Source organism: Motacilla alba, chromosome 1A (genome assembly GCF_015832195.1).
Source record: "Motacilla alba alba isolate MOTALB_02 chromosome 1A, Motacilla_alba_V1.0_pri, whole genome shotgun sequence".
Taxonomy (NCBI): domain Eukaryota; kingdom Metazoa; phylum Chordata; class Aves; order Passeriformes; family Motacillidae; genus Motacilla; species Motacilla alba.
Genome location: NC_052031.1, coordinates 42,036,604 through 42,059,637, shown reverse-complemented (window position 1 = coordinate 42,059,637; position 23,034 = coordinate 42,036,604). Strand labels below are relative to the sequence as shown.

The window sequence follows — 23,034 nt, the reverse complement described above, 5'->3', positions numbered from 1 at the left end:
CGGCGTCTTTTGCAGCAGGTCATCCTGTTTTCAGACAAAGTTCCTGTCTTGTTAAAAACAATAATTTCTGGATGTCTCTGGAGGTCTCCTGCTTTTAATCATCCTGAGTCCTTGAGCTGTGCGATCCACACTCAAAATATTTAGTGTTTGTTTGTAGCTAAAAACAAAAAGGAAAATAAAGGAAAAGCCCAGAGAACATTTCCTTCTGCAAGACAGGAGACCTGTGAGCACGGCTGTAGCACAGGTCAGCTGCACATTGGCTGTGGCACGCTCAGGACAAAGGCTGTGGCTATTAGACAAAGCAGCAGCAGCAGCAACTTTACCACCACTCAAAAACTTTACCATCACTCAAAATGCCTGGCTGCTCAGGAGCAAGTTGCCTGCAGGTGCCTGGATCACGGGTAAGTGCCAGCCAGCAGGGCTCTGACAGCCATGCTCAGCCCCAGGGCAGACCTGCAGGGCACAGCAGAGGATGTGCTGGGCCATAGTAGGGCTGGCCCATCTTTTGGGCCCAATTTGCAGTCTGAGTACCTAGAGAGAAAAAGGAGTAACACTGTCTTGTGCAACAGCAATAATTTTCAGACTGATCAAAGCTCTGCATGGCTTCGAAACCCACTGATAGACAGCAATAAGGCCAGTATAATGCTACGTTATTTATTGGGCTTTATTTTTATGTTGAGAGAAAAACTCAAGCAGCCTTCTGTCATATTTAATCTATTTTAATTCTGTATATGCCCCCTACTACTCTATTAAGGACAACTATTCAAAGAGTACATCCATGCTGACAACGCCTCTTGTGGCAAGGGGACCACTGTTGTTTCACGTACATTTAGGCTGGGACAGATATTTTGAATGGCTTCATGTGAGACAGAGGTGGGAGACCACTGTTCATGCTTCCCTTTACAGCCAGCAGCAGAAGGTATTCTCTGTTAGGGGGCAGCTAGCACCCCTAAGTTAGAATCCGCTGCTGAGCTCCTCTCTCTGCAGTTTCTCCTCATTACCCTAGTGAAGGGGGACAGTGTCCCGCCTTTAAAAGTTAGAGTATGTGAAAAAACCCTCAGTAATTGGCGATATAAGGTGTCAAAGTGTTTAACAAGTGTATTTGGTACCACTCAGATAGAAATAGTTGGGGAAAGTTTGTTCACAGATGGTGATAAATGTCGCCTTAAACTGGGACAAGAAGTCAAGCCTTTTTCATGTAGCCTCAAGGAGAGGCTGGATCTATCGGCCAGTGCTGCAGGGAGGACTCATGGGAGCACAGGTCTGAACCTCTGAGCTCCTGGGGGAGCACCTTCCAACCTCTTTCCTATTGGAAAATGCTGTTATTACAATGGCAAAGGGCAAGAAAATAAACAAAAAAAGCCAAGACAAATAACTTACTCTCCTTACAAGCTCCAGGTTTGCACTGTACAAAACTGCATCTTAGAGGATCTTGGGCCACCTCCTTGGAGCTGAGGGACAGCTCACCTTCAAGTGCACCTCCAGGGTTTTGTGTACTGTTATGTTCAAGGAGGTGATGAAATGTGTTTCAAAATATGTATGTTTAAAGAGGCCATAGCCTGTACCTCCATTAAGAGAAAGGGTTTATTGTGTGCTTCCTGACGCCAAACACTCATGCAAAACCATCATCAATCAAAGTTTCAGGCTTTGGTAAATTTACCCCTGACAGTTCTTATAGGAAGATGTTACACAATCCCTAACCAAAATGCTTTGATCTCCTAAGTCAAAGTCAATATGTCCAGCTGGAAAAATAGCATTAAGCCCAGCACTGCTTCCTGTGTAAGTGATAAAAAAATTGATAAAATCCTGACTTTCAGAAGCACAGGTGCTTTAAATCAATGGAGCACAGTTCACCAAAGCTATTAATACTACCCCTGGAAGTCTCCACTGGAAGCAAAAAGCTTTGAAATTTTCATGCTCCTTAGTTCAGAAATGGAGTTTAAATTAGGTGGTTTTTGGGCAGCCACAACCATTGGGCCACAACCAGAGGCTGTCGTACTCTGTGCTAGTATCACTCAGAACCGTGTCATTTGCTTGACTGGACCACAGTCCCTGAGCTGAGATTCAGCCTCTGGCACTGCCAGCCTCCCTGCAGGGCAGCTGGATTAGCTTTCAAGGATGTGCTTACAGAAACAGTTTTACAGACTTGTTCCTATTCCCTGTCTTAATGAGTCCTCTCTTCAGACACACTAAATGTGTTACCCCTCCCTTTCAAGATCCTACCATGTTTCAGACTCCACTTAGTCACCTTGAACTCTTAACTGACCACCGGGAAAAAATTTCCTCCTTCTCCTCCCCCTTGTATTATCATGGTCCTACAGCCCCTCTTTCTGGGCAATAGCAGGGCTAGTGAATGATGGGGTTCAGGCGGGTTTCCTTCCCTCCAGCTTATTCACTTCCCAACACTGACAATCTATTACAGATCCTGTCTTACTGCCCATTCCCCTCCTCCCCCAATAATAATGATATTCTTGAAAGCTTCTGATAAATATCCTGTTACAAACCAGATGATTAGGCTGAATGTTACTTTCATCCTCTAAGTGACTACTTGTGGGGGAGTGCAGATAGTCTGTTTAGCCATATGGATGGTTTTCCATCATTCACAAATGTCACTGACAGCAGGGCAAAATTTCTTTTTTTTACACGGTCTTTGAGTTGCTTCAGCTGAAGTTGATTTTTGGAAGGCAAAATTCGCCCTGGTCCAAGGGCCACTTCATAGCAAACATAGCCCACATGTTCTTATGAAAGTCCTGAAAACATATGTGAAATTTCAGAAAAACATGCACCTTGTGCTGAGGAAATCCTTGGAGGAAATCTTTGACATACCAATCTTAGAAATTCCTTTTGAATGAATGAAATATATCCATCTTCTGAAACATCTATCTGAAACACCCATCTTCTCTCTACCAAGTATACAGTGACTGTAAGCTCCTAGAAGTGCTGTGTCTTCTAAAAAACCCCAAAACTCACAACAATAAATTGCTTCCTAGAAACTCTTATTTTGACCTGAGGGGAGGAAAGGAGCCAGAAAAAAAGTCCCCTCTGCCACTTCTCAAGAGGCATTTCTTACTTCTTCCAAATGACCATGCCCACGAAGAAGCGTGGGGTGCCCTCTCACCCAGCCCAGAAAAAAAACCAAAACAGACACCTTGAGTTCCAGCAAATGCCCTGGCTGGGCAAATTACAGAGCTAAAGAAAACAGTCTCTATCTAAGAATATGTCAGCTAAGGCACTTTCTCCCCAAGCCATTAAGAAGAGCTCAGACCTAATGAGCAACCTGTTCCCAGAGAGAGCAGAGCCAGCACTTTTCATGGGGAGCTGTTCTCTCAGGTTCAGCAGCCACATTTTGTCTAGACCTTGCTCCTTCCTCCTTATCCTCAGCCACAATTCATAACACCATCCAAGTGAAGAGAAAGTCTCCTGACTGCTCCCAAACATATTCCTGCTCTAAGGGGTGGCCTTAGGCAAGAGCAGTCTCAGCATATGCTGCTCCCTGCTCGCCAGCACAGTAGCTTTCCCATCACTGTGCCTCACAACAGGCCACGTAGGACACACTTCAGATGCCTGGGAATTGCTCACAGGCAAACTTTTCAATCCATAGTGAATGGGGGCAGTCTCACGTTTTTTTACGTTGAGTATGAAGGTCAGGTGGGAATCTGGGAGGCAAGGAGACAAGGGACGTGAGGCGGAACCTGTGAAAGTCTGCAGGGCAGCTGTTGGCATAGGGGTGGTTTTGGGGTCATCTTTGCCTTACTTGCAATGCCTGGTTGGACCTTAACCTGCCAGCCAGTTGGACCTGATCCTTCTGGCTTGTTTTTCCTGTCTCATGTGTGCTGTCTCTGTGGTCAGAAGTTCATCTTCCCCTTCTTTGCAAAGGCACTGTGCTGAACCCAGCTTAATGGATGATCAGAACTGATCAATTCCAAACCCTGAGAATAAAAAGTCCTTGGTTAATTTCTCTGCCATTTGGGCCTCATTTACCTTCTAAAGTAATAGGCTATATATTTTTTTTTTTCAGGGACTCAGTTGCAAAATCAATATAGGCTTTGCTTTTAAGAGCAAAAAGACAATCAACACACACCATAGGTCCTATTCCAGGCACTGCTTTTTGCCTTGCTATGTCAGCTAAATGTAGCTTGAAAAACTGCAGTAACACCACTGATGGTCTTACTCAGATGAGATAAATAACTTCAAAGTGATTGAATCAATGGTATGTCCTCAATAGAGAGGGATGATTAACAAGCAGTAATCACTATTTTCCCATAACAGTGTATCACTTAGCTTTAACAACTAATAAGGCAGTATCTTTTCCTCTGTAGGTTTTCAGTAAATAAAAGAGTAAATAACAAAATAGTTCAAAGAAAATCCCTGTGGTACATTTCTAAGTTGCTCTGAAGCTTAGTGATGTGGGTAGGTGACCTCTCCCTACCTGTTTCTAACAGTTCTTGTCCAGATGTAATAGTAGAAGCATCACGAGTTGTTGATGTATTTAAAGGAGTGGGAGCAATTGTTTTTAAATAATTAGTCTGTTTCTGAATCCAAAAGATTTATCACTGAGTGTAGAGAACCCTTTGAATGCAAGAACTCATGCTTATTTGCCTCCAGTTTTCTCTGAGTAACTACATGAATCAACAGGGGTGGCACTTGAAGGCACTGAGCTAAAGTGAAGAGCACTCTCATCTCAAAATCTCAGTGCAGAAGACTTGGTTCCTCTTTGCATAAATCCTGGGGAAGAAATATGAGGCACTGAGAGTTCCTTTGTTTTTGCTCATTGGATTTAAGCAATTCCTCCTGCACACATCAGAACAATGAACCCCTTCAGTCTACCAGACTACAAGCAATATAAGGCAATCAGTTCATGCTGCAGACCTCTAGAATTTTTTAAGTTTTGGGGAAGCAAATGGGATTGCAGCAACTTCAGATTCAAACTTCGATTCTGTTATTTTAAAGAGAAGTAATAAACAACACACCCTCTGAACACACATGCTCCCCTGTGTCCTATTATTACCCTCACATAATGTATCCATCATTAAGACAGAATGGCTAGGCTGAAGTTGTCCTCACTAATTAGAAAAAATTCCTGGCCAAAACTGTATTGATTTGAGCCCAAAGAAGCCAGGTTCTTTGGTGATTCCTCACCACATACTGTCACTGGTGGAATCCTCACCTTACATACTTCTAGCCTCAGTAAGGACTTGCTAACACAGCCAATACACTGAGTGTGGACAAGCACCAACACAGCTGGTAGGTTGCTCTCACTCTGAACCATGCTGTACACAGTATAACAGAGTCCCTCTCTCTGTCTGACTTCAGGAAATACACTTTTTAAGATTAAAAACATCCTGCAGCCATTAGTTGGCTCTCCAAAATCCACTGACAAATGCTGTTTTGTTAGATGTTCAGGCATGTCAGCAGGATGCTCAGCACCATTCAGAGCTGTGATTTGGCTCATTAATTGTTCCATGTAGAAGAAGAGAAAATATATCAAGGTTATGATAATTTGAAATATTTCACATGTATCCAGGTTAAAAAAAATAAAATCCCATTGACTAGTTGGACTACAGGTTTTGGTACCAAAGGCACAGTTTGGATTAAATGAGAAAGAAAACAGTTTTTGTTTATTTCATATTTAATCTCCAGAGAGAGATCTTTTCTGAAAGTGTCATTTGGACGCTGACCTGGTCTGACTAACTTTGGTATATTGATCTTGGCAGACAAACCAGTTCTTTCTCTCTGCAATACATGTAGAAAAGCAGTTGCCTTTGCAGTGCAATACGCCATTCTTCAGTGGGGTACTGAACCTACTCACCTTGAATATAGGACATATTTCAAAGGTTAGTTTGGAGGCTGTATTATCATTCTCCATTGGAAAAAAATATATAGACAAAAACCCTGGCAAACTAAAACTCAAACAATTAAAAAAAAAAAAAGAAGGTGTTGCGGTGGGTGTAATGAAAATGCTGATGGGCCCTTGCATTCAGTGGCAGTAATTAGATTTACCATAGTAAATTCCAGGCATATGGCATATCAACTTTTGCACACTCTTACATTACATGATTTAAATTGTTCTCATAAATGTTTGTCTCCCTGTAACGATGAAAAATCTCCTCTTTTCTCAAGAATAAAACTGCTCCAGTGTCTTGCCCTGACAACTGATGCTTAAAAAAAAAGCCTCCCAAATCCAGTTAAGGCAATGATGTGTGTTTAATGCAAGAGAACAACAATTAGTGTATTTTTGACTGAAAAGAACTCAGTTAAGCTGCCAGAAATGTCAAAAGTTCCTCGTTACCCTGACACTTACGTAATTGTTCTGCAAACACCCACACACCGGAATAGACCTACTCCACCAAAAATTGCAGGGCTGACTCACTGAGTGTTCATCTACGTACTGAAGACCTAACCATCTAGGATACATCATCCATAGCATAATTCTAATGTGATTTCCCTGATTAAATAACACTTCACTCAGGGAAAAAACCCCAAACCCCTCCATATCTGTCCACCAATCACAGAGGAAGCAGCCAAAAATGGCAGCACTGCAGGCAGCGTCTACTCTCCAAAGACTTGCCTGAGCCCCATACAAGGGCAAGGCTGGGATTAGAAGCATCTGGCCATGGTCTGCAGGACTCTCCATGTTGAAACACGATACAGAAGCAATTGTACCTACAACCCACGTAGTTTTAACCTCCTTGTTAAAGGTGTAACATTCACCTTTCTGAATCCAGTTGTCACAGCTAGACATAAACCTTCTTATCTGAAGGAAAGTGCTCCCCTCCACACAGGTCACCATAATCCTGTGCCAAGGCACTAATCTGGGGCAGACTGGAAAGGGAGCAGGTAACCACGGAATGCTGGTTCCTGCACTTTTCTTATTCCCATTCAAATTCTGTTGTGATCCAGAAATGCTTAACTTCTCTTATCTGATGGGACTGCCACATGAAATGAAGCAGGTTGCTGCAAACTGGGACTAGAAGCAAAGAGAAGATAACCAACCAATATATACAATGATTACCAGAAAGAAACTCTGCGAAAGAGCAGGGAGGCTCCTGTACCACTGGAAAACATAGGGCTATAGCTGTATCTACAACAGTGTCTTGCAGGCCCTTGAATACAGATCTATGCACACAATTTAGCCAGAATAGGAAACTCTGTGAAAATGGTTTATACTTTACAGTTCTGCTACAAAATTACTCAGATAAAGCAGTATTTTAATATAATTTACCTTTGTGGTATGTTGCTGACACCAGTGTACCAAATAAGTGACAAAAATTTTGACCATGTACTGTAATCATCATGTCACTCTGATATACCCAGTGATGACCTGGTACTTGGATGTGACAGTTCTGTTATTAAGTCCTCATAAATACCTAAGCATACTAAAGCCAGAATAAACTTGACAACAGTAACTGTCTTGCCAACATTTGTAGAGATTACACTTGTACACACCCAGCCTTTGAGGTATATTTTATACTGCAAAGCTCTTAAATACTGAATCAAAGAACTACCACACCCATTTATGGCTTCCTTTGAGATGTAAGCCTTTCAAAATATCTCTGTTCCCTCAATATATACTTTTCTAGTAATGTAAACAACCTGTTATTGTCCCAAACTTTTGTAATACTGCTCCACATTTAGGACATTACCCTTTCCCCACTTGTTCTATTTCCATAAAGTTCTTTCTACTGGTTCCCCTCTCCTACCAACTAAAGTCACTCGAGCTTCCAAATGAAATAATCTATCTGATCTGTGGGATGTAGGGGTTGTAGTGACCAACCCCTTAAAACCACTGTAGTTTGGCAGCTTTATTTTTATATTCTGGTTTGTTTGTTTGTTTGTTTGGGGGGAATGGAGGTGCAAATTGTAGCAAACCAAACCAGAAAGATTTGTGTGACATATCACATTCCACCTCCTGGAAGACAGCACCACAGACACTTCCAATTCAGCCTGTGACTTGAGCCCTTTGTGTTTTGGGGTTTTTTTTGAACAGAGTAGGACATTTTAGTGCTTGAGTCTAGGATCAGTTTGGTACTTCCCCTTCAATAAGCTTCTACCAGCCTTTTTTGACAGCCGCAGGTCACAAGGGAAAGCTCCAGGCTCAGTAATAAGGAAACTCCTATGTCTGTCTGTGTATGTATCTGCTTTGGTGCAGGTCCTTCCTGGCCCAGGAGAAGTCCCCATGAGGGACTTTTCACCTCTGAAGAGTAAAGCAGAAGCGCTAAAAGGAAGTTTGCAGGTGTCAGGATGCATAATTGTCCATGTGTCTCCCTCTGTGACATCCTGGAGCCAAACTGTGTGTCAGCCCTATGGGGTCCCCGGGACACATTTCAGTGGCTGTATAGAAAACAGACAGTGGAAATTTAATTGTTCATGCCTTGGTTGAACTACTAATTGCCTCTCTTTGGAAACAAAATATAAGATATCTGCATAGCATTTCTTTTCCTCAATATGCCTGTCCCAGGATGAAAATCTTTTTCTTACGTAATTTGCTGTCCCTGCTCTGCTCTCTGCACAGCTGATTTACCCTGCACTGTACAAACGCAGCCCTTGTTTGCTCTTTTTATGGTCTAGAACAAGCCTTCAGTCATCCCAGGGGCAGGGTTTATTCCCATGGTCAGAACAGAGAGATTTGGTAGCAGGGAATTTTGCAAACACAGAAAAGAAATCTTTAGCATTGGGAAGAGAGAGCTGCTTTCCACGCTTTCCTGACGCTGTCAGGTTTGCTTCCTTGTAGGATGAGTGAACAGAATGAAAATGGGACAGTGCTATTGAAGGAACATACTTTGGTGACAGCACTATGCCTCCCCAGGTAAGCACACATGTTAGTCCCTAGTTAGCCCTTCAATCAAAATGGGCAGCACTGTGAAGAGATTATAGCATTTTCTCAGCAGCCTCATCTGGTGTGATATATGTGCCCAGTATAGTGTGATACAGGCTGCCACTGAACAGCAGACAACAGCAGAGAGAAACACCAGCCTGCACAACATGAAAACACTCTCTGGACACTACTGAACTCTTTGGTATTGGCAAAGAAATAATATAAGCACATTGTTGTCTGTGTACAAATAGCATGATATTTCTGCACCACGGATCAGGAGTTTTAGATAGGAGTTGCACTATTCCTTACCTAAGGTAACAGAACCATATAATTCTACATTCCAACCAGTAAGCAAATTTATTAATTTAATCACTGCCACCAAATGCAATGGTGTATCTGTATTTTCATGCAATCACACACACAGTACAACTTTTATAATTTAGTCTGCTAAATTATAATTTAGTCTACTTTTATAATTTAGTTTTCTGGTTTTTGCCACTATTATACGGTCTATTTTTAATTTGAAAGCTATGAAATTAACATGTAATTATAAAAAAGTGTGCAGACATGTAGCCTTCTGCTCTCTTCATGTTTATTATTTTTAACAGACAGCTGCCCACCTGTGCTATGTTTCTGTTGCCAGAAGATTGTAAATCACTATGAAGTGATACACAGGTCAGTGCCACCAAAAGTGTCACTAGCAATGGCACCATGTGGTGGAAAGGGAAAAAAAAGAAGAAAAAAAATATTACAGCACTTGCTTCTGTGCTTGGCCAACACACTGCAAATCTTGCTAAATGTGTGCCTTGCACTGCCCTCTACAAGCTTAGTTTTATTCTCCAAGAAGAGAATCCAACAGCCAGCAGTGATCTGCTGTCAAACAAAACTGCTCACCTTTGCACACCCTAAGGGACAATTTGGAGAACTCACGAACTGCATTCAGAAGGGAACCTTGTTTATACCACAAGGAGTCGTCCTAAAAAAATGCATGTCTGCGGTAGCTGTTAAGTATTTTAAAGCATCATTCCTAAGTAATTGCTAATTACATTACTTTATTACAAGGCACAATTAAATATGTGCTTGAAGTCATCCAGCTATTTGCTGTTTCAAGGAAAGCACTTGAGTCAAAAGGATTTCCTAAATGGAGTCATTCAAGTGTTTTATTTCTCCAACTCCAGGGATTATTTTAGATGTGAATAATTGGACATTGAATAACCAGTTAAATGTCATTTCCATAAATTGTTTGTACTTTACATAAATAAAATATTTTATAGGACACTTTTTTTATCCCTTTGAGACACCTTGCACTAACAACTCTCACACCAATAGTACTCCACTTTATGGACAATTTGGTCTAGGATGATTTGTGTATTTCTCTTTTCAAACAGATCATTCACAGAAACCAACACAGACATACATTGATTTTTCACTTTACTGAAACTCAAAGGAAATGTATAAATGACTTAGAGGTAAACCTGAAGGTGAGAATCACAGACTGCAAGGTAAGCATGTAAAAGTGCATGCTTTTATGTTCACCTAAAACAATTACAGGTTCCACCCAAGCACAATTTAGAGACAGCAAAGGGAACTAAGCAGTTCGAGAGTGCAGTTTGTCCTCTCTGAAGACCTTCTGAAAGTGAGAAATGAGAGGAAGTAAGTAGGTTAAAATGTGAACCTCTAACTTCCATCTTCTAAAGCTGAATGACTTTTCAGCTGAATCACCAGGCATTTGCTGGTTCAGTCAAAGCTGATAGTCATGATCCTCAAAATTCATACCTAAGTATGACCTGCCAGTGGAGAAACCCGTCTTCACTACATTTTCCAAGCCCTTGCACTTCCAAAGTTGAATTGGCATCTCACCCAAAATCCTGATGCCAGCATGTGTTATGCTCCTTGGCCTTCTCCAGCAGGCAGTCCCAGAGTGTTCTTCGCTTGCCTGAAGTTAAATACTGCAGATACAGAAGGTGTCTCTGCCATTTTGATCCAGATCATCAATGGGATGTGGAAAATGAAGGCTGGAGTCCCTGCTCTTGTAAATATTGATTAATGCAACATGGGAAAGGAGTGAACAAAGAAGCAGAAAACCCTTTCCTATATATTTTATGCCTCATCTTCTCACAGATAGACAGACTCCCATAAAATTCTGCTTCAATTAAGTAGAAGAGAAGCATGAAGCTAAATCTTTAGAGGAAGAAAGCACCTACATAGAAATAATTCCTCATCCCTGATGTCTAATGCAAGAAGAAATTTCATCAATACCTAGTCTTCTGAGGATGCCTCTACATCGCTGCCTTAGTATTCCAGACTGTGAAGTGTCTCAGAGTGACCTAGTTGGCCTGGTTTCAAAATGTCATACATACCTGCCTTTTTGGAACTTCTCTCTCCCGTTACACTATGTAGATAGCCTGGGTGTCTAATTCAGGGCCAGGGCTTTTATTACAGGGAGAGATATGAAGGAATTGGGCAAAACAAAACTAAATTTTAATTGTTGTCATCCGTGCAATGTTCTTGTCCTACACGTCTGGCCAAGACGAGCTCAAGTCATAAGCACTCATGGAGATCTACTGGGCCCTCCACACATGCTACAAATTAACAAAATGGTCCAAAAGGCAGCAAAATAGGCTATTTGTTACTAATAAGCTTTGAGCTGGACTGAAGAAGTCTTATTTGCAGACAAGGCAATGAAAAAAACAAAAAGAAAAAGAAAAAAATAAATAAACTCATGTCCCTCCCCATCCAAAAATAAACATTTCAGAATGGAAAACCTAACTGCCAGAGGCTGGGTGAATGAAGGGATCATGGCTGACAGGAATAGGCTCTTCTCACTGCTCAGGTACTACAGAAACTTCTGGAAGTTGAAGGATAATTGGTCTCCTGGTGAAGCTTGGGTTGTTCATCTGGTCTCTGACAAAGCATCAGATGGTAGCATGGCTAACTGAATCTGCTCCAGCATCCCTCAGTGACTGACAGGACAGAGTGGTTCAGACAGAAAGAGGAAAAGGGAGCGCATAATGTGCATGCAAACAGAAAGACAACAAGGTGGCACATAGCTCTCATTCTCCTTTAGAGTTCTTCAGCTGGTGTGTGCTGAGGAAGGTACTGCTACAAATTCAAAGGGTGCTGTTTGTATTTGACTGGTTTAACTTTGCTGCAGTGCAAAATCTCCTGTCTGGGTCCCAGATCACCAAATGCAACGCTCACACTGCTGCCATGCAATGAGCAGGCTATAGCTACCACCATTACAAGTTTGTCTGCAGCTCCTCTTCGGAAATATAACTCTCTGGAGTATGCTTCATCTAACATCTTAATGCCTTCACACACTTATCCTTGAATATTCATAGTATTTCCATCAAAACTGAGAGTACTAATGCCAAAAAATATCTTTAAATGCTATCATTACTTATTGTAATAGTATTTTTATACTACTAGGCAGGTATCCCACCCAAAAAATTCTTAAATAAATAAAACCAAAGGCTTTTGCTTTCTAGTTTGATCTGCCACTGCTCTGGACATTTAAACAGTATACTCTGAATACATCAGAACAGCAAATGAAGCACCTGGTAAGAATAGGCTGGAAAGTCTTTAACAAGAGAGGACAGGTCCATAGTGGGCAAGGTGAGCTGGACAAGTTGCCCATGATGAGCTATGGGACAGGGTGTGTGGTGGGCTCAGTGAGTTGAACATCAGTTCAAGGAAATCTCATGACTAAGGGGCGAGGCAAGGTTTGTGTAACACTTCAGTCCCACTTTCAAGCCTCTGAAAAAGGTAGCAAGAAGGGATCCTCTCAAAATCCCTGCTGGGGAGAATGTCGTTAATGCCATCTGGGTGTCAGCCTTGCTTGAAACTTCAGCGACTGATGTGCCAACTTTAATTAACATGACGGGTATTTTCTTTGTGGAACACACAGGACTGCCCATGCAACTATCTGTTCCCAGGGTCACACTCTCCGGCCACTCACTACCTAAAGAACCTTCTTCAGATGGGGTTAAAAACGGTGAGCCCTGAAGGGCAGTAGTGGTGGAAGAGAGATTAGCCTCTCCCGAACAATTTTACTTTAAAGCAGATGTTGGTGGCAAGGTTAGCATTTAGGCCAGGCTTCTCCTGATTTATTGTCGCTCCTCGCTTTTCTCTCACCCATTTTGCTAACCCGCACCTTGGAACCACCGCTCCCCATTCAGCCTCCGGTCCCGCGGCGCCCCCGGCCCACCGGCCCCGGGTCGCCCCCGTACCCTGCTACCCCGGCGCCGCTCCGACGGGCAGCGCAGCCCAGCCCTCCCCTCCGCCTCCCGGTGCGGCGGGGACTGCAGCGCCCTTCCGCCCGGCCGGAGCGCGGGGAGCGCAGGACGGCGGCGGCGGGGCCCCACCCGCGGGAGGAGCCGGTGCGGCGGCCGGGGCCGCCAGCGCGGGCGCCGCCAGGTGCGAGGGGCCGCACGGGACCCCGCCGTGCTGGCGGCGGCCCCGGAACTCCCCGAGCCCCGGGTGTGGCTGCGGACTCGTTACTGGCGGCGGACTCACGCCGCAGCCTTGCGAGCGCGGTTCGGTCACAGGCTACCGGGAGCAGCCGGCCGGGCCACTTTCCCTGCTCACGGTTGCGGGGTGGCCCGCTCGGGCTGCGGCAGGAGCGTCTGCGGGCTGCTCCTGCGGCGGGGCCGGCTCCCCGGCTGCGCTGCGTGCAGCGAATAAAGCCGGCCCGCGCAGGAAGAGATTAGCTCGGGGTTTACTCTTCACCCCCGTAGGGATCAGTCGAGGACAGAGCCTACTCGCCTCCCTAAAAATGGGATTCCCAGAACGCCCTAATGAAAAGCCGGGCCACGATCAGCTCGGGGGAACTGGGGGGAACACGGCCGGCCCCCGTGGGGTATGACTTAGGGAGCGAAAATATGGAGGGAGGGAGAGAAAAAAAGTGCCATTTGTTCCGCCGGCTGCGACGGCCGCCCCGCGGCTGGCGCTGGCGGAGGGAAGGGGGGAGCGCCGGGCCGCGCCCCCTCACCTGCCCCCGCCGCCCCCCGCCCGCCGCGCCGCGGCTGCCGCTTGTTTGCACTCGGCTTATCCGGAGCGGAAATTCCTTTCCGTTTTTGTGAATGACAAACTCATTAACGATTCATCAACACAACCTGTTCCAGCCGGCCCGTCGCCGCGGCAACAGCCCCTTCCGCGCGCCCCCATTGGCTGCGGCGGAGAATGTATCCATTGAGCGGAGCCGCGGTTGTACCCATTGAGGAGCCGCCGGGCGCCGGGCTGCGCGGGGCCGCGGCCGAGGGGCGCTGCGGGCGGCGGCGGGGCAGCGCAGCAGCGCAGCGAAGGAGGGGGACGCGAGGCAAGGGGCGCCGCCACCGCCGCAGCGCTTCCATGCTGAGCCGGGGAGCCCCGCTCGGCGGCGCGTTAATTGGATTTCATTCACTCGTGGCGGAGGAAAAGCCCAAGGGCTCGGGCTGCAGCGGCGATTAGGCAGGTTCATTCAGGGATTCATTGACAGAAAAAAGAGGAGACAGGGCAGGCTGGCTGCGCGCACGCAGGCACACACACTCGCACACACGCCGCGGCCGGGGCTGCTTCTCCCTCCCCGTGACTCCACCGCCGCCCGGCGCGGGGGAAGCGGCGCGGGGGGGGCTGCGTGATTCATTTTCCTGGGGCGGAGGGAGATAAGTTGTGCGGAGTTAGAGGGGTGCAGCCCGCCCGCCGAGCCAGCCGCATGCCTCTGTGAGAGAGAGGGGCGCTTCCAGAGTACGCTCCGCTCCCCCCGTCCTTCCTCATGCTAGATACGTTCAGACCCGTCCCTTTCGCGTCGGAAATGGCGATTAGTAAATCCGTGGCGTGGCTGAACGAGCAGCTGGAGATGGGCAACGACCGGCTACTGCTGATGGACTGTCGGCCGCAGGAGTTGTACGAGTCGTCCCACATCGAGTCGGCCATCAATGTGGCCATCCCCGGCATCATGCTGCGGCGGCTGCAGAAGGGCAACCTGCCCCTGCGGTCCCTCGTCGCCAGCAGCGAGGAGGACCGGGAGCGCTTTGCCCGCCGGTGCGGCACCGACACCGTAGTGCTGTACGACGAGCACAGCCGCGACTGGAACGAGAATACGGGCGGCGAGTCCGTGCTGGGGCTGCTCCTCAAGCGCCTCAAAGATGAAGGCTGCAAGGCATTTTATCTGGAAGGTGAGAAGGGCCGCCCAGGGTTGGGGGAGAGATCTCTGTCCGGGTAAGAGGGAGGGGGAGATGCGGTCTGCAGCCTTCCCCGGGCAGTGGATTGATGCGCCAGGAGAGCACCGACCTGGGTAGGGGGCTTTTCCCCTTACTCCACACCTCTCCTCCTCTCCCCAGTCCTTATCCTCGCATTGTTTAAAGACACCTTGATGTCTGAAATCACTATGGCAGCGTGGGGAGGACAGGGCTAACGGGGATTCCAGCATGAGCCTGGCAGAAGGAATTGCCGCCGAGACACCTCTCCAGCGGTCCCCGCAGGGCAAAGCGGTACAGGGCTTCAATCTTGAACGTGCTGAGCCCTCCACCGCAGCGGACGATTTTCTTAACCCTTCCTTTAAGTTAGTCTGTCTGCGTTGAGAGTGTGGCATGTTTTTTCTTCTTTTTCCCGGAGCTCGAGAGGGTGCAAAGCAGACGCTCCTTTGCAGGCAGGGCTGTACCAGGGAAGTAAGTCGACATGCCGTCTTATATCAGGTTGCATTTTCTCCTCTTTGCTTTTCTCTCCAGGTGGTTTTAGCAAGTTCCAGGCCGAGTTCGCCTTGCACTGTGAAACTAACCTAGACAGTTCGTGTAGCAGCAGCTCTCCTCCTTTGCCAGTCCTGGGCTTGGGAGGCCTGCGAATCAGCTCCGACTCATCATCCGACATTGAATCTGACATTGACAGAGACCCCAATAGTGCCACCGACTCCGACGGCAGCCCTCTTTCCAACAACCAGCCTTCCTTTCCGGTGGAGATTTTACCCTACCTCTACTTAGGCTGTGCCAAGGACTCCACTAATTTGGATGTTTTAGAAGAGTTCGGCATTAAATACATTTTGAATGTTACTCCCAACCTGCCTAATCTCTTCGAAAACGCCGGTGAATTCAAGTACAAACAGATCCCGATCTCTGACCACTGGAGCCAAAATCTGTCTCAGTTCTTTCCTGAGGCCATCTCCTTTATAGGTAAGACCCGGTTACTTGCTAACATTTACATGTCCAGAGGCAGAATTCGTTGTATTTTGCGGAATTCGTGAATTTCGGGCGAGAAGCGGTAGCAGCATTTATGGCCGTCTCTGGGGCATGCCCTCTTCTCTGATTTGAAAGAGTTGAGGGGTTAAGATGGGGGGCTTAAGTTGAGGGGCTGTTGGGGACTGTTTGGGGGGGAGTTATTGAGAAGTCCCGGTGGATTGTAAGCGACCTTTGCAGGGTTGCACAGGCATACCTGATTTTTCTGGCTGTGGAATTCCTCCTTGAGTCATTTGTGCTGGAGCTGGGGACTGAGCCCTGCGCATGTTGGGGGATCTTCTTAAACCACTTCCTGGCGGGTAGGGGTGGGGGGCAAATGAGCCTGGGGTCGATAGCTTATTTGATCGGTTTCTTTGTTGATGTTGGTTTTGGGGTTATTTGCTTTTGGGATTTTAGTTGGTTTTCTTTTTTTTTTTTCCTTTTTCCTTGAGGTTACTGAAGAGCAGTATAATGAAAAGAAACGATCTGAGAATCCAACTTTAGCTTTTAAATGCAAGTTATGAATAAGCGGTGTCCCTGGCAAATATATTGCCAGAGTTTAAGTTAAATCTCGTGGTAATAATGTTATACCTCTAGAGCTCGGTGCCTCGGTCAGCCGGCCCTCAGCCGGAAATCTGTACCCTTGGGCCCAAGGAGTTCTGGTTAAAATCTGTACTCTCCTTCGTTTTGGGGAGGACTCAAACTGCCCCATCGGGGTGCGGTGGGGTGGGCATTGCATTATCTGGTGGGAAGCTGTGCTGTAATCCGGTTGAATGATACCGGTAATAGTGGAGAATGTAGGTAATCTGAGCCTAGCAGGAAGAAATGTGGGCTAGAAGCCACAAAGAAACTAATCTCCAGGCATTGTAATGCATTTCCTATTACAAAGGAACCCATTTTCAACCAATGTTGACATCCTGTTCCTCCTAATGGGCTGTCCCCTGTGACTTCCCTCATTCTTTTAAAATGCCTGAATACCTCCATTGTTAGCTGCACAACAGTTGGAGAATAATTTAATAGACCTTTGCTGTCTGCTGGTCTGTATAAAGCCTTTCAGTGACATATTGCAGGATTTCCATGCTGGGGCAAGGGGACTGTAAGAATTTAAAGGCAAATCGCCAGGCAAAAACCTGTCTTTTAAACCCGGCTTTTAAAACAGTGTCATGCAGCGTGTCCTGCTCCCTTTGTCTCATTCTTAGTTTTCTCAGCTCTTGGACTTGGGTAGTAGGGGGAGTGGATTCCTCTCTTGTCCTGGTTTTAAGCTGCTAAGGTTAACTCTTGAGTTGCGCTGCTGGCCGCTGGGATCAGAATTGTACTTTCTTCCCACTTGATACTAATCTCATTTGTGTTGAGAGATCAGTTACCAACCCTCTGTCTTACGTGTCCTTCTCTGCCTCTTTGTACAGATGAAGCACGGGGGAAGAACTGCGGCGTCCTGGTGCATTGCTTGGCAGGGATCAGCCGCTCGGTCACAGTGACTGTGGCCTACCTCATGCAGAAGCTGAACTTGTCCATGAATGATGCCTATGATATCGTCAAGATGAAGAAGTCCAACATTTCACCCAACTTCAACTTCATGGGTCAGCTGCTGGACTTTGAGCGGACTCTGGGACTGAGCAGCCCCTGTGACAATCGAGTGCCGAACCAGCAGCTGTACTTCACCACCCCTTCCAACCAGAACGTCTTCCAGGTGGATTCCTTGCAGTCCACGTGAGCTCCCACCACCTCTCTTCTCCTGTCCATTTCATGGGATCACTCCTCAATGGTTTCTCTTTGGCAGTGATAAAGAAATGCAGCTTTCTCTTTTTCTGGCCTCTGCTGTTAACAAGCAGCTGCCAGTGCAAGCAACGAAAGGTTACACAGTGTGGAATCAGCTATTGCAAAGGGAGGGGACGTGGCGAGCTCTCTAGGCAGCACCGTGGTGCCCGGGCAGCAGGTGGGCAGTGCCTTCATCCCTGCTTGGGCAGTAGCCGGGGTCCGAGGACTTCCCGAGTGCTAGGGTGAGGCTGGACAGGCTGGGCACGTGTTCTCTAGAGGCTGGAACTGTCCTTCTGCCCTCTGCTCTCAGATCTGTGACACACATCTTTGTCTTCAGTGAAGACTGCTTATTTTTGTTTGTTTGTTTTAATTTAGAGGAGCCAAAGAAAGAGATTTCAGCTTAGTGTATTTGGAGTACTTGTTTGCTAGGAGCTTGATAGTATTTTACTTGATCAATGTAAATATTTAACCTTAAATTTATTTGCTTTTTTTTTTTCTTAAATCACATGTACTCAAGAAATCAATCCAAGGGACACCCATGTTTTTGTTCTTTTCATAAATTTTACTTTGTTTGTTTGTTTGTTTTAATTGCAAAGAATATATTTGCAGCATGCTGAATTTCATTGAAGCAAGCTTTCCATGAGGGAGAAATGGCAATGGTGAGAAGTTTGCAGATCAGGTTTTGTGAGCAAGTAGATTCTCTTCTTTCATATATCTTTCTTTTCCTTGTGGTGATTTTTTTTCCCACATGCTTTTGAAGTAGGTTCCATATGATATATATATATACATATATATATATATATTTAAATTAAATTAATTTTTTGCCTTACCTTTTGTAAATAGATCATCTGGGAGGAGGTTTGTCTTTGAATGCGAAAGATTTTTGATGACTTTTTAAAACTTTCAGATGTGCTAAACAGTGCATTACCTCTGTACAAATTCTTCAGGGAGCTTCACCTCAAATGCAATATTTTGCGTCTTTTTTTTGTATAAAACTGGAAGTATGTGCGAGCATTTGTACCTGTGTGTACGCACAGTGAACCTGCACATGGTTGCCAATAAGGGAGAGTCTAATCTACAGTGTAAAAGTTTTTAGATGGAATTTATTATAAGAATGTAAAACCTTAAATTATTAATAAATAAATAACTATTTTTGGCTATGGAGAAGCTGGCTGGTTTATTCCCCCTTTCCTCTCTGCGTAGTTGTGGTTAATTGCACGTACCCATATGGTTATGCTTAAAGGCAATAATTGCTCTCAATAGTTTTGTTACATCCCCCTAAGACAATACAACTTTGATTTCCCCTTTGGTCCACTGGTGCCTAAATGAATAAACAGTGAATGTGCTAGATTCTCATCTTGCTTTGGTGAAGAGAATGCTTTTGAAGGCCTGTACAAAATACTCCAGCATCTCTTTGCTATACTAGGGATGCGCCTGACTCTGGGCCATAATTTTTTTTTCTCATTATTACTAAGAGTAAGGAGGTGTTGTTTTCTGGCTCTGTTTATGAATTCTGGTCACTCTATTACAGATGCCAGGAGATAGGTTCATGCTCTGCTTAGCTGTTTGGCAGGAACTCATTTCACAGAGATTCATCAACAGTCTGCAGCCTGTAAATTATTTTTCTGCTGCCATTCTGCCACCTTGCAACTTAATGAAGGCAAGGAGGAAAAGTCTATATATATACCCTTCATCACCTCATTTCCTCTTTGGACCCTCTGAGCAGTTCTGTCTCTGCAGAAGGAAAAACGGAGATTATAGCAATTGCAAAACTTCCTGCTGCAACTTATATTCATTAACATCCTTCCTGATGATAACTGGCCCAGGGCAAGGTGGTGCCAAAATCTGTGTGCAGTACCCCAGTGAGGGGCTGGGGCTGTCGGCTGAGGTACTGCAGAACTCCTGGCAGCCAAAGCACATTTGAGGTAATTTTAGAAACTGCAAGTGTGTGAAATGAAATGCAAACAAAACATGGGAAAAAAGTGAGTCAGTGTCTCATGCAGTGGCCTAGATTGAGTGCATAAACTGTGAAAGTAGAAGTGGGTTGCAGTTAAACTTGGCTTGTGCTAATCCAGTTTTGAACGGTTTCCGCTCTTGGCATTCCCTATGCTGTTCTGTTCAAAGTGGAGATTTGCAAGCAGCTCTAGCAATTTCCTGTCCAGCTGCAGCTCAAGTGACTCCCTTGTTTGGTTTTTTTGGTTGTTTTTTCTTTTTTTTTTAATATGGTCTGTGGATAATTTTAGCCAGTTTCCTCTTTGTGGATTATTAATCTGCTTTCCTTGTAGAACCTACATAGCTGTGTCCCTACTGTTCTGCTGAAGTTAACAGATGGCCTCCCCGCCACTTCCTCTCGTTTCGCTATGGGTTTGTTGTCAGGCCACTTCTGAAATTAATAGTGTTTTCTGGCTGGCTGCCACAGGCCATTACCACAAAGGGGAAGTAACACATCTGAATAGCAGGAAGCCGGGCAGGGTCACAGCGTGAACTGAACCTGTTGAGTGCAATCAGACCTCTCCCGTTTGGCAAGTGTAAGGCTCCTCTTCCCTCCCCCCTTTTAATATGCCTTGCACAGAGAAAGGGCTGGCACCAAATGCCTCAGCTGTTTGCACCGGGCAAATACTTCCGCCTGAAGGAGTTGCGAATGTTAGTTGTGACTAAGTGCCCCTTAAGGTGAGGAGGTAAAGATCAGCATGTGGCTGTGTAGCCCAGGGGAGGAGAGTTTTGGCTTTTTCTGCAAACTGCTTCGAAAAGTTAATGCTCACAAGGGCTTCCTGCTTCCTTCCTGCTGCACTGAATGACTAACACCAAATGGGTACTTCTGCAATTCATCATTTTTTGTGACAAGCAAGCACAGAGGAGCTTTGCTCACAGACAGACACACACACAGAGCAGAGTCAGGCTGAAAACTTGTTCCAGATTTTTCCTTGAGCAAGGCCCGAAGCAGGGCTGTTTCAGACCCTTGGCTGAACTTGAACCAGACTGCGTGACAGCAACTTTGGTCACAGGCAACCCCAAATTACAAGTGGAGCCAACCCAAAACCTGGTTCAAGGTCTGATTTTGCTGGGAGCATTTGCAGTCATAGGCTGGCTCTGAATTACAAGGGGTTTGGAGGAAAACGATGAGAGCTCTGACCCGCAATGTTCATCCTCCCCACAGAGGCTCCCAAATACCTCTGTCCAAGCATGGTGCAGGGAATGGTTCATCCTACATCAGCACTTGCCAGCTTCTCTCAGCCTGGGTTCTGCTTGCTTCTGCAGTGTGTGTCCTGGTTATTCCATCTATCCCCTTCCCAGCACTTGTTTCAAAATAATTTACTTCCTCTGTCCCCTGCTTCATTTCGTCCTTGCTGGGATGGGGCAGAGGTCTCAGACTTCTGAGGGGTTTGGCAGCTATTACAGTTCCTCAGCTGGTAAAGTAATTTGTGAAGGGAAGAATAAATCCTTTGTGCCTGTAGGGACAGGCCTGACATGTATAGGAGGAAAGAGGAGAAATGTCCGCCCTTTGCAGCTAACAAAATCACAACCTGCCTCTTCGTATTATAATGTAGTAATGTGAGGTAAGGAAATGCTTCAGAAGCTGTGGAGATTCTAGGAAGGAAAACTGTACTCTTAGGAGTGATCAGAACTTTTTCACATGACCCATCTACCTTTAATACAAAGGATGAAATTGCGTCCTGTGGCATCCTGTCCTATTTGCTCTGGTAAGGTCAAGGTTTCCATTTGTGTTTGTGTACACACTTTACTTTTCATTTTCTGTGCAATAGCAATGTGTAACATTGTGTTGGTTCCTCTTCTTGCATTTCCTCTTTCCCATTCACACCCTTTCACACTGCTCTATGCCTCCTTTCAAAATGTCTTAACCCTCTATGTTTTATGCTGTAGTAGACATAATTTTCCCCACATTCTTTCTTGTGTTTTTTTTTTTTTTTCAATGCTGCTCTTCCTCCTATGCCTTCTAATTTTCCACAGGTCTTTTTCTAAGCTCCATAGTTCCAACTTTTCCTTTGTATTCTTACCCTCTCTTTCTCTGGTATTCGCTCACTGTTTTCCTCATATTTCCTAAATCAACTCATCTTTCTGCCAGCTTTAAGCCTGACTGCTCCTCTTTGTTTTCACAGCGAAAAACAGAATGAGTCTTATGGACTCAGTTATGAGTCTTATGGACTCACAGTCTTATGGACTCAGATCTATAGGAAAGGTATATTTTAGAGGAAAAAGTAAGAAAACACTACTGCTGTCCTCTTGCCACTTCCTAGCAGATGACATTATTTCTCATCTCTGTGCCCTGTCTCTGTGCAGACTTGGCCCCACATGTCTTCCCTGGGTTCTCTCTGTAGCTGCTGTTAACAGAGAAGGCAGGCATGAGGAAGCAGCATTTCCTTTGGGCCTATCCAATGTCAGAGGGCACTGACTCCCCATTTGATGAGAGTGGTGAGGAAAGTGGGGCGAGACAGAAAATGTGTCCAACAAAGGCAGTTCTGCTATCAAAATTGAAGTCAGGTTTAACAATCACGTCTGGATAACATTTCTTCAGCTTCTCTGAAAAGCTTATCCAAAACTTTTTCCCTGTTGAGAAGCATGATGACACTTTATTCAGTGCTCCAGGAAAAACAATTGTATGTGAATGTTTAAACAAAGCTGCAGCTTAAGCCCTCTCTCTACACTGCTATAAATCACTGAGAGCTTTGCCTGAGTGAAGATGGTGGAACAAATTGCTGAGCTCAATTCTGTGCCCCCCTAGACCTTGGGTGTGCATGCTCAGCATTGCTCAGTTACCCCAGGAACACAAGTATGGGGCCAGCCCCCTCCCATAGTGTAGCAGCACACACGGGACACCCTGGGACCTCAGTGAGATGCTACATTCAAGAAAGGTCTCTGAGTTTGCTCCAAACACCTCATAGCCAAAAGGAAATAAAGGCTACCTGTTAGTGTTTTTTCATGGTGTGTGATGACTTGGGTTATACAAACTCTGCCCTTTCCTGCCCCTGCAACAGCCAGAAATGGAGAGTGCAGCATCATACGTCTCCTTTCTTCATTGCCAAATTTGAGAGATAAGCATGTGCTGGAACTTAGGAGATAGAACAGACAGAAGGCTGGTATGGAAGCTGCCCTCTTTTGAGCGAAGGGCTTGTCTCTGTAAGGAAAGGAAAAAATCCTGTTAGATGCTTTCTGTTGTTTGTTATCGTAGGGATCTGCAGGCGCTGAGGGAATTTTGAAGTACTCGCAGCCATAGCTTTTCCTCATAAGGCAAAGATGAAGGATGTTGACTTACCA

The 23,034-nt window shown here is 45.5% G+C and overlaps 1 protein-coding gene across 1 annotated transcript; it reads left to right on the top strand.

Moving 5' to 3' along the window:
• Positions 1-14,028: 14,028 nt before the first annotated feature.
• DUSP6 (dual specificity phosphatase 6) lies at positions 14,029-18,924 on the top strand. The gene is made up of 3 exons (XM_038155050.1): positions 14,029-14,970; positions 15,523-15,960; positions 17,409-18,924. Exons 1-3 carry the CDS (start codon positions 14,568-14,570, stop codon positions 17,714-17,716), a joined length of 1,149 nt encoding a protein of 382 aa, XP_038010978.1. The 5' UTR covers positions 14,029-14,567; the 3' UTR covers positions 17,717-18,924.
• The last annotated feature ends 4,110 nt before the right edge of the window (positions 18,925-23,034 follow it).

Bases quoted from the DNA above. Each gene is read 5' to 3' on its own strand.
- DUSP6 (XM_038155050.1), top strand. From the start codon at position 14,568: ATGCTAGATACGTTCAGACCCGTCCCTTTCGCGTCGGAAATGGCGATT. The intron at 14,971-15,522 runs GTGAGAAGGGCC...TTTTCTCTCCAG, and splicing joins CAAGGCATTTTATCTGGAAG to GTGGTTTTAGCAAGTTCCAG. The intron at 15,961-17,408 runs GTAAGACCCGGT...CTCTTTGTACAG, and splicing joins TGAGGCCATCTCCTTTATAG to ATGAAGCACGGGGGAAGAAC.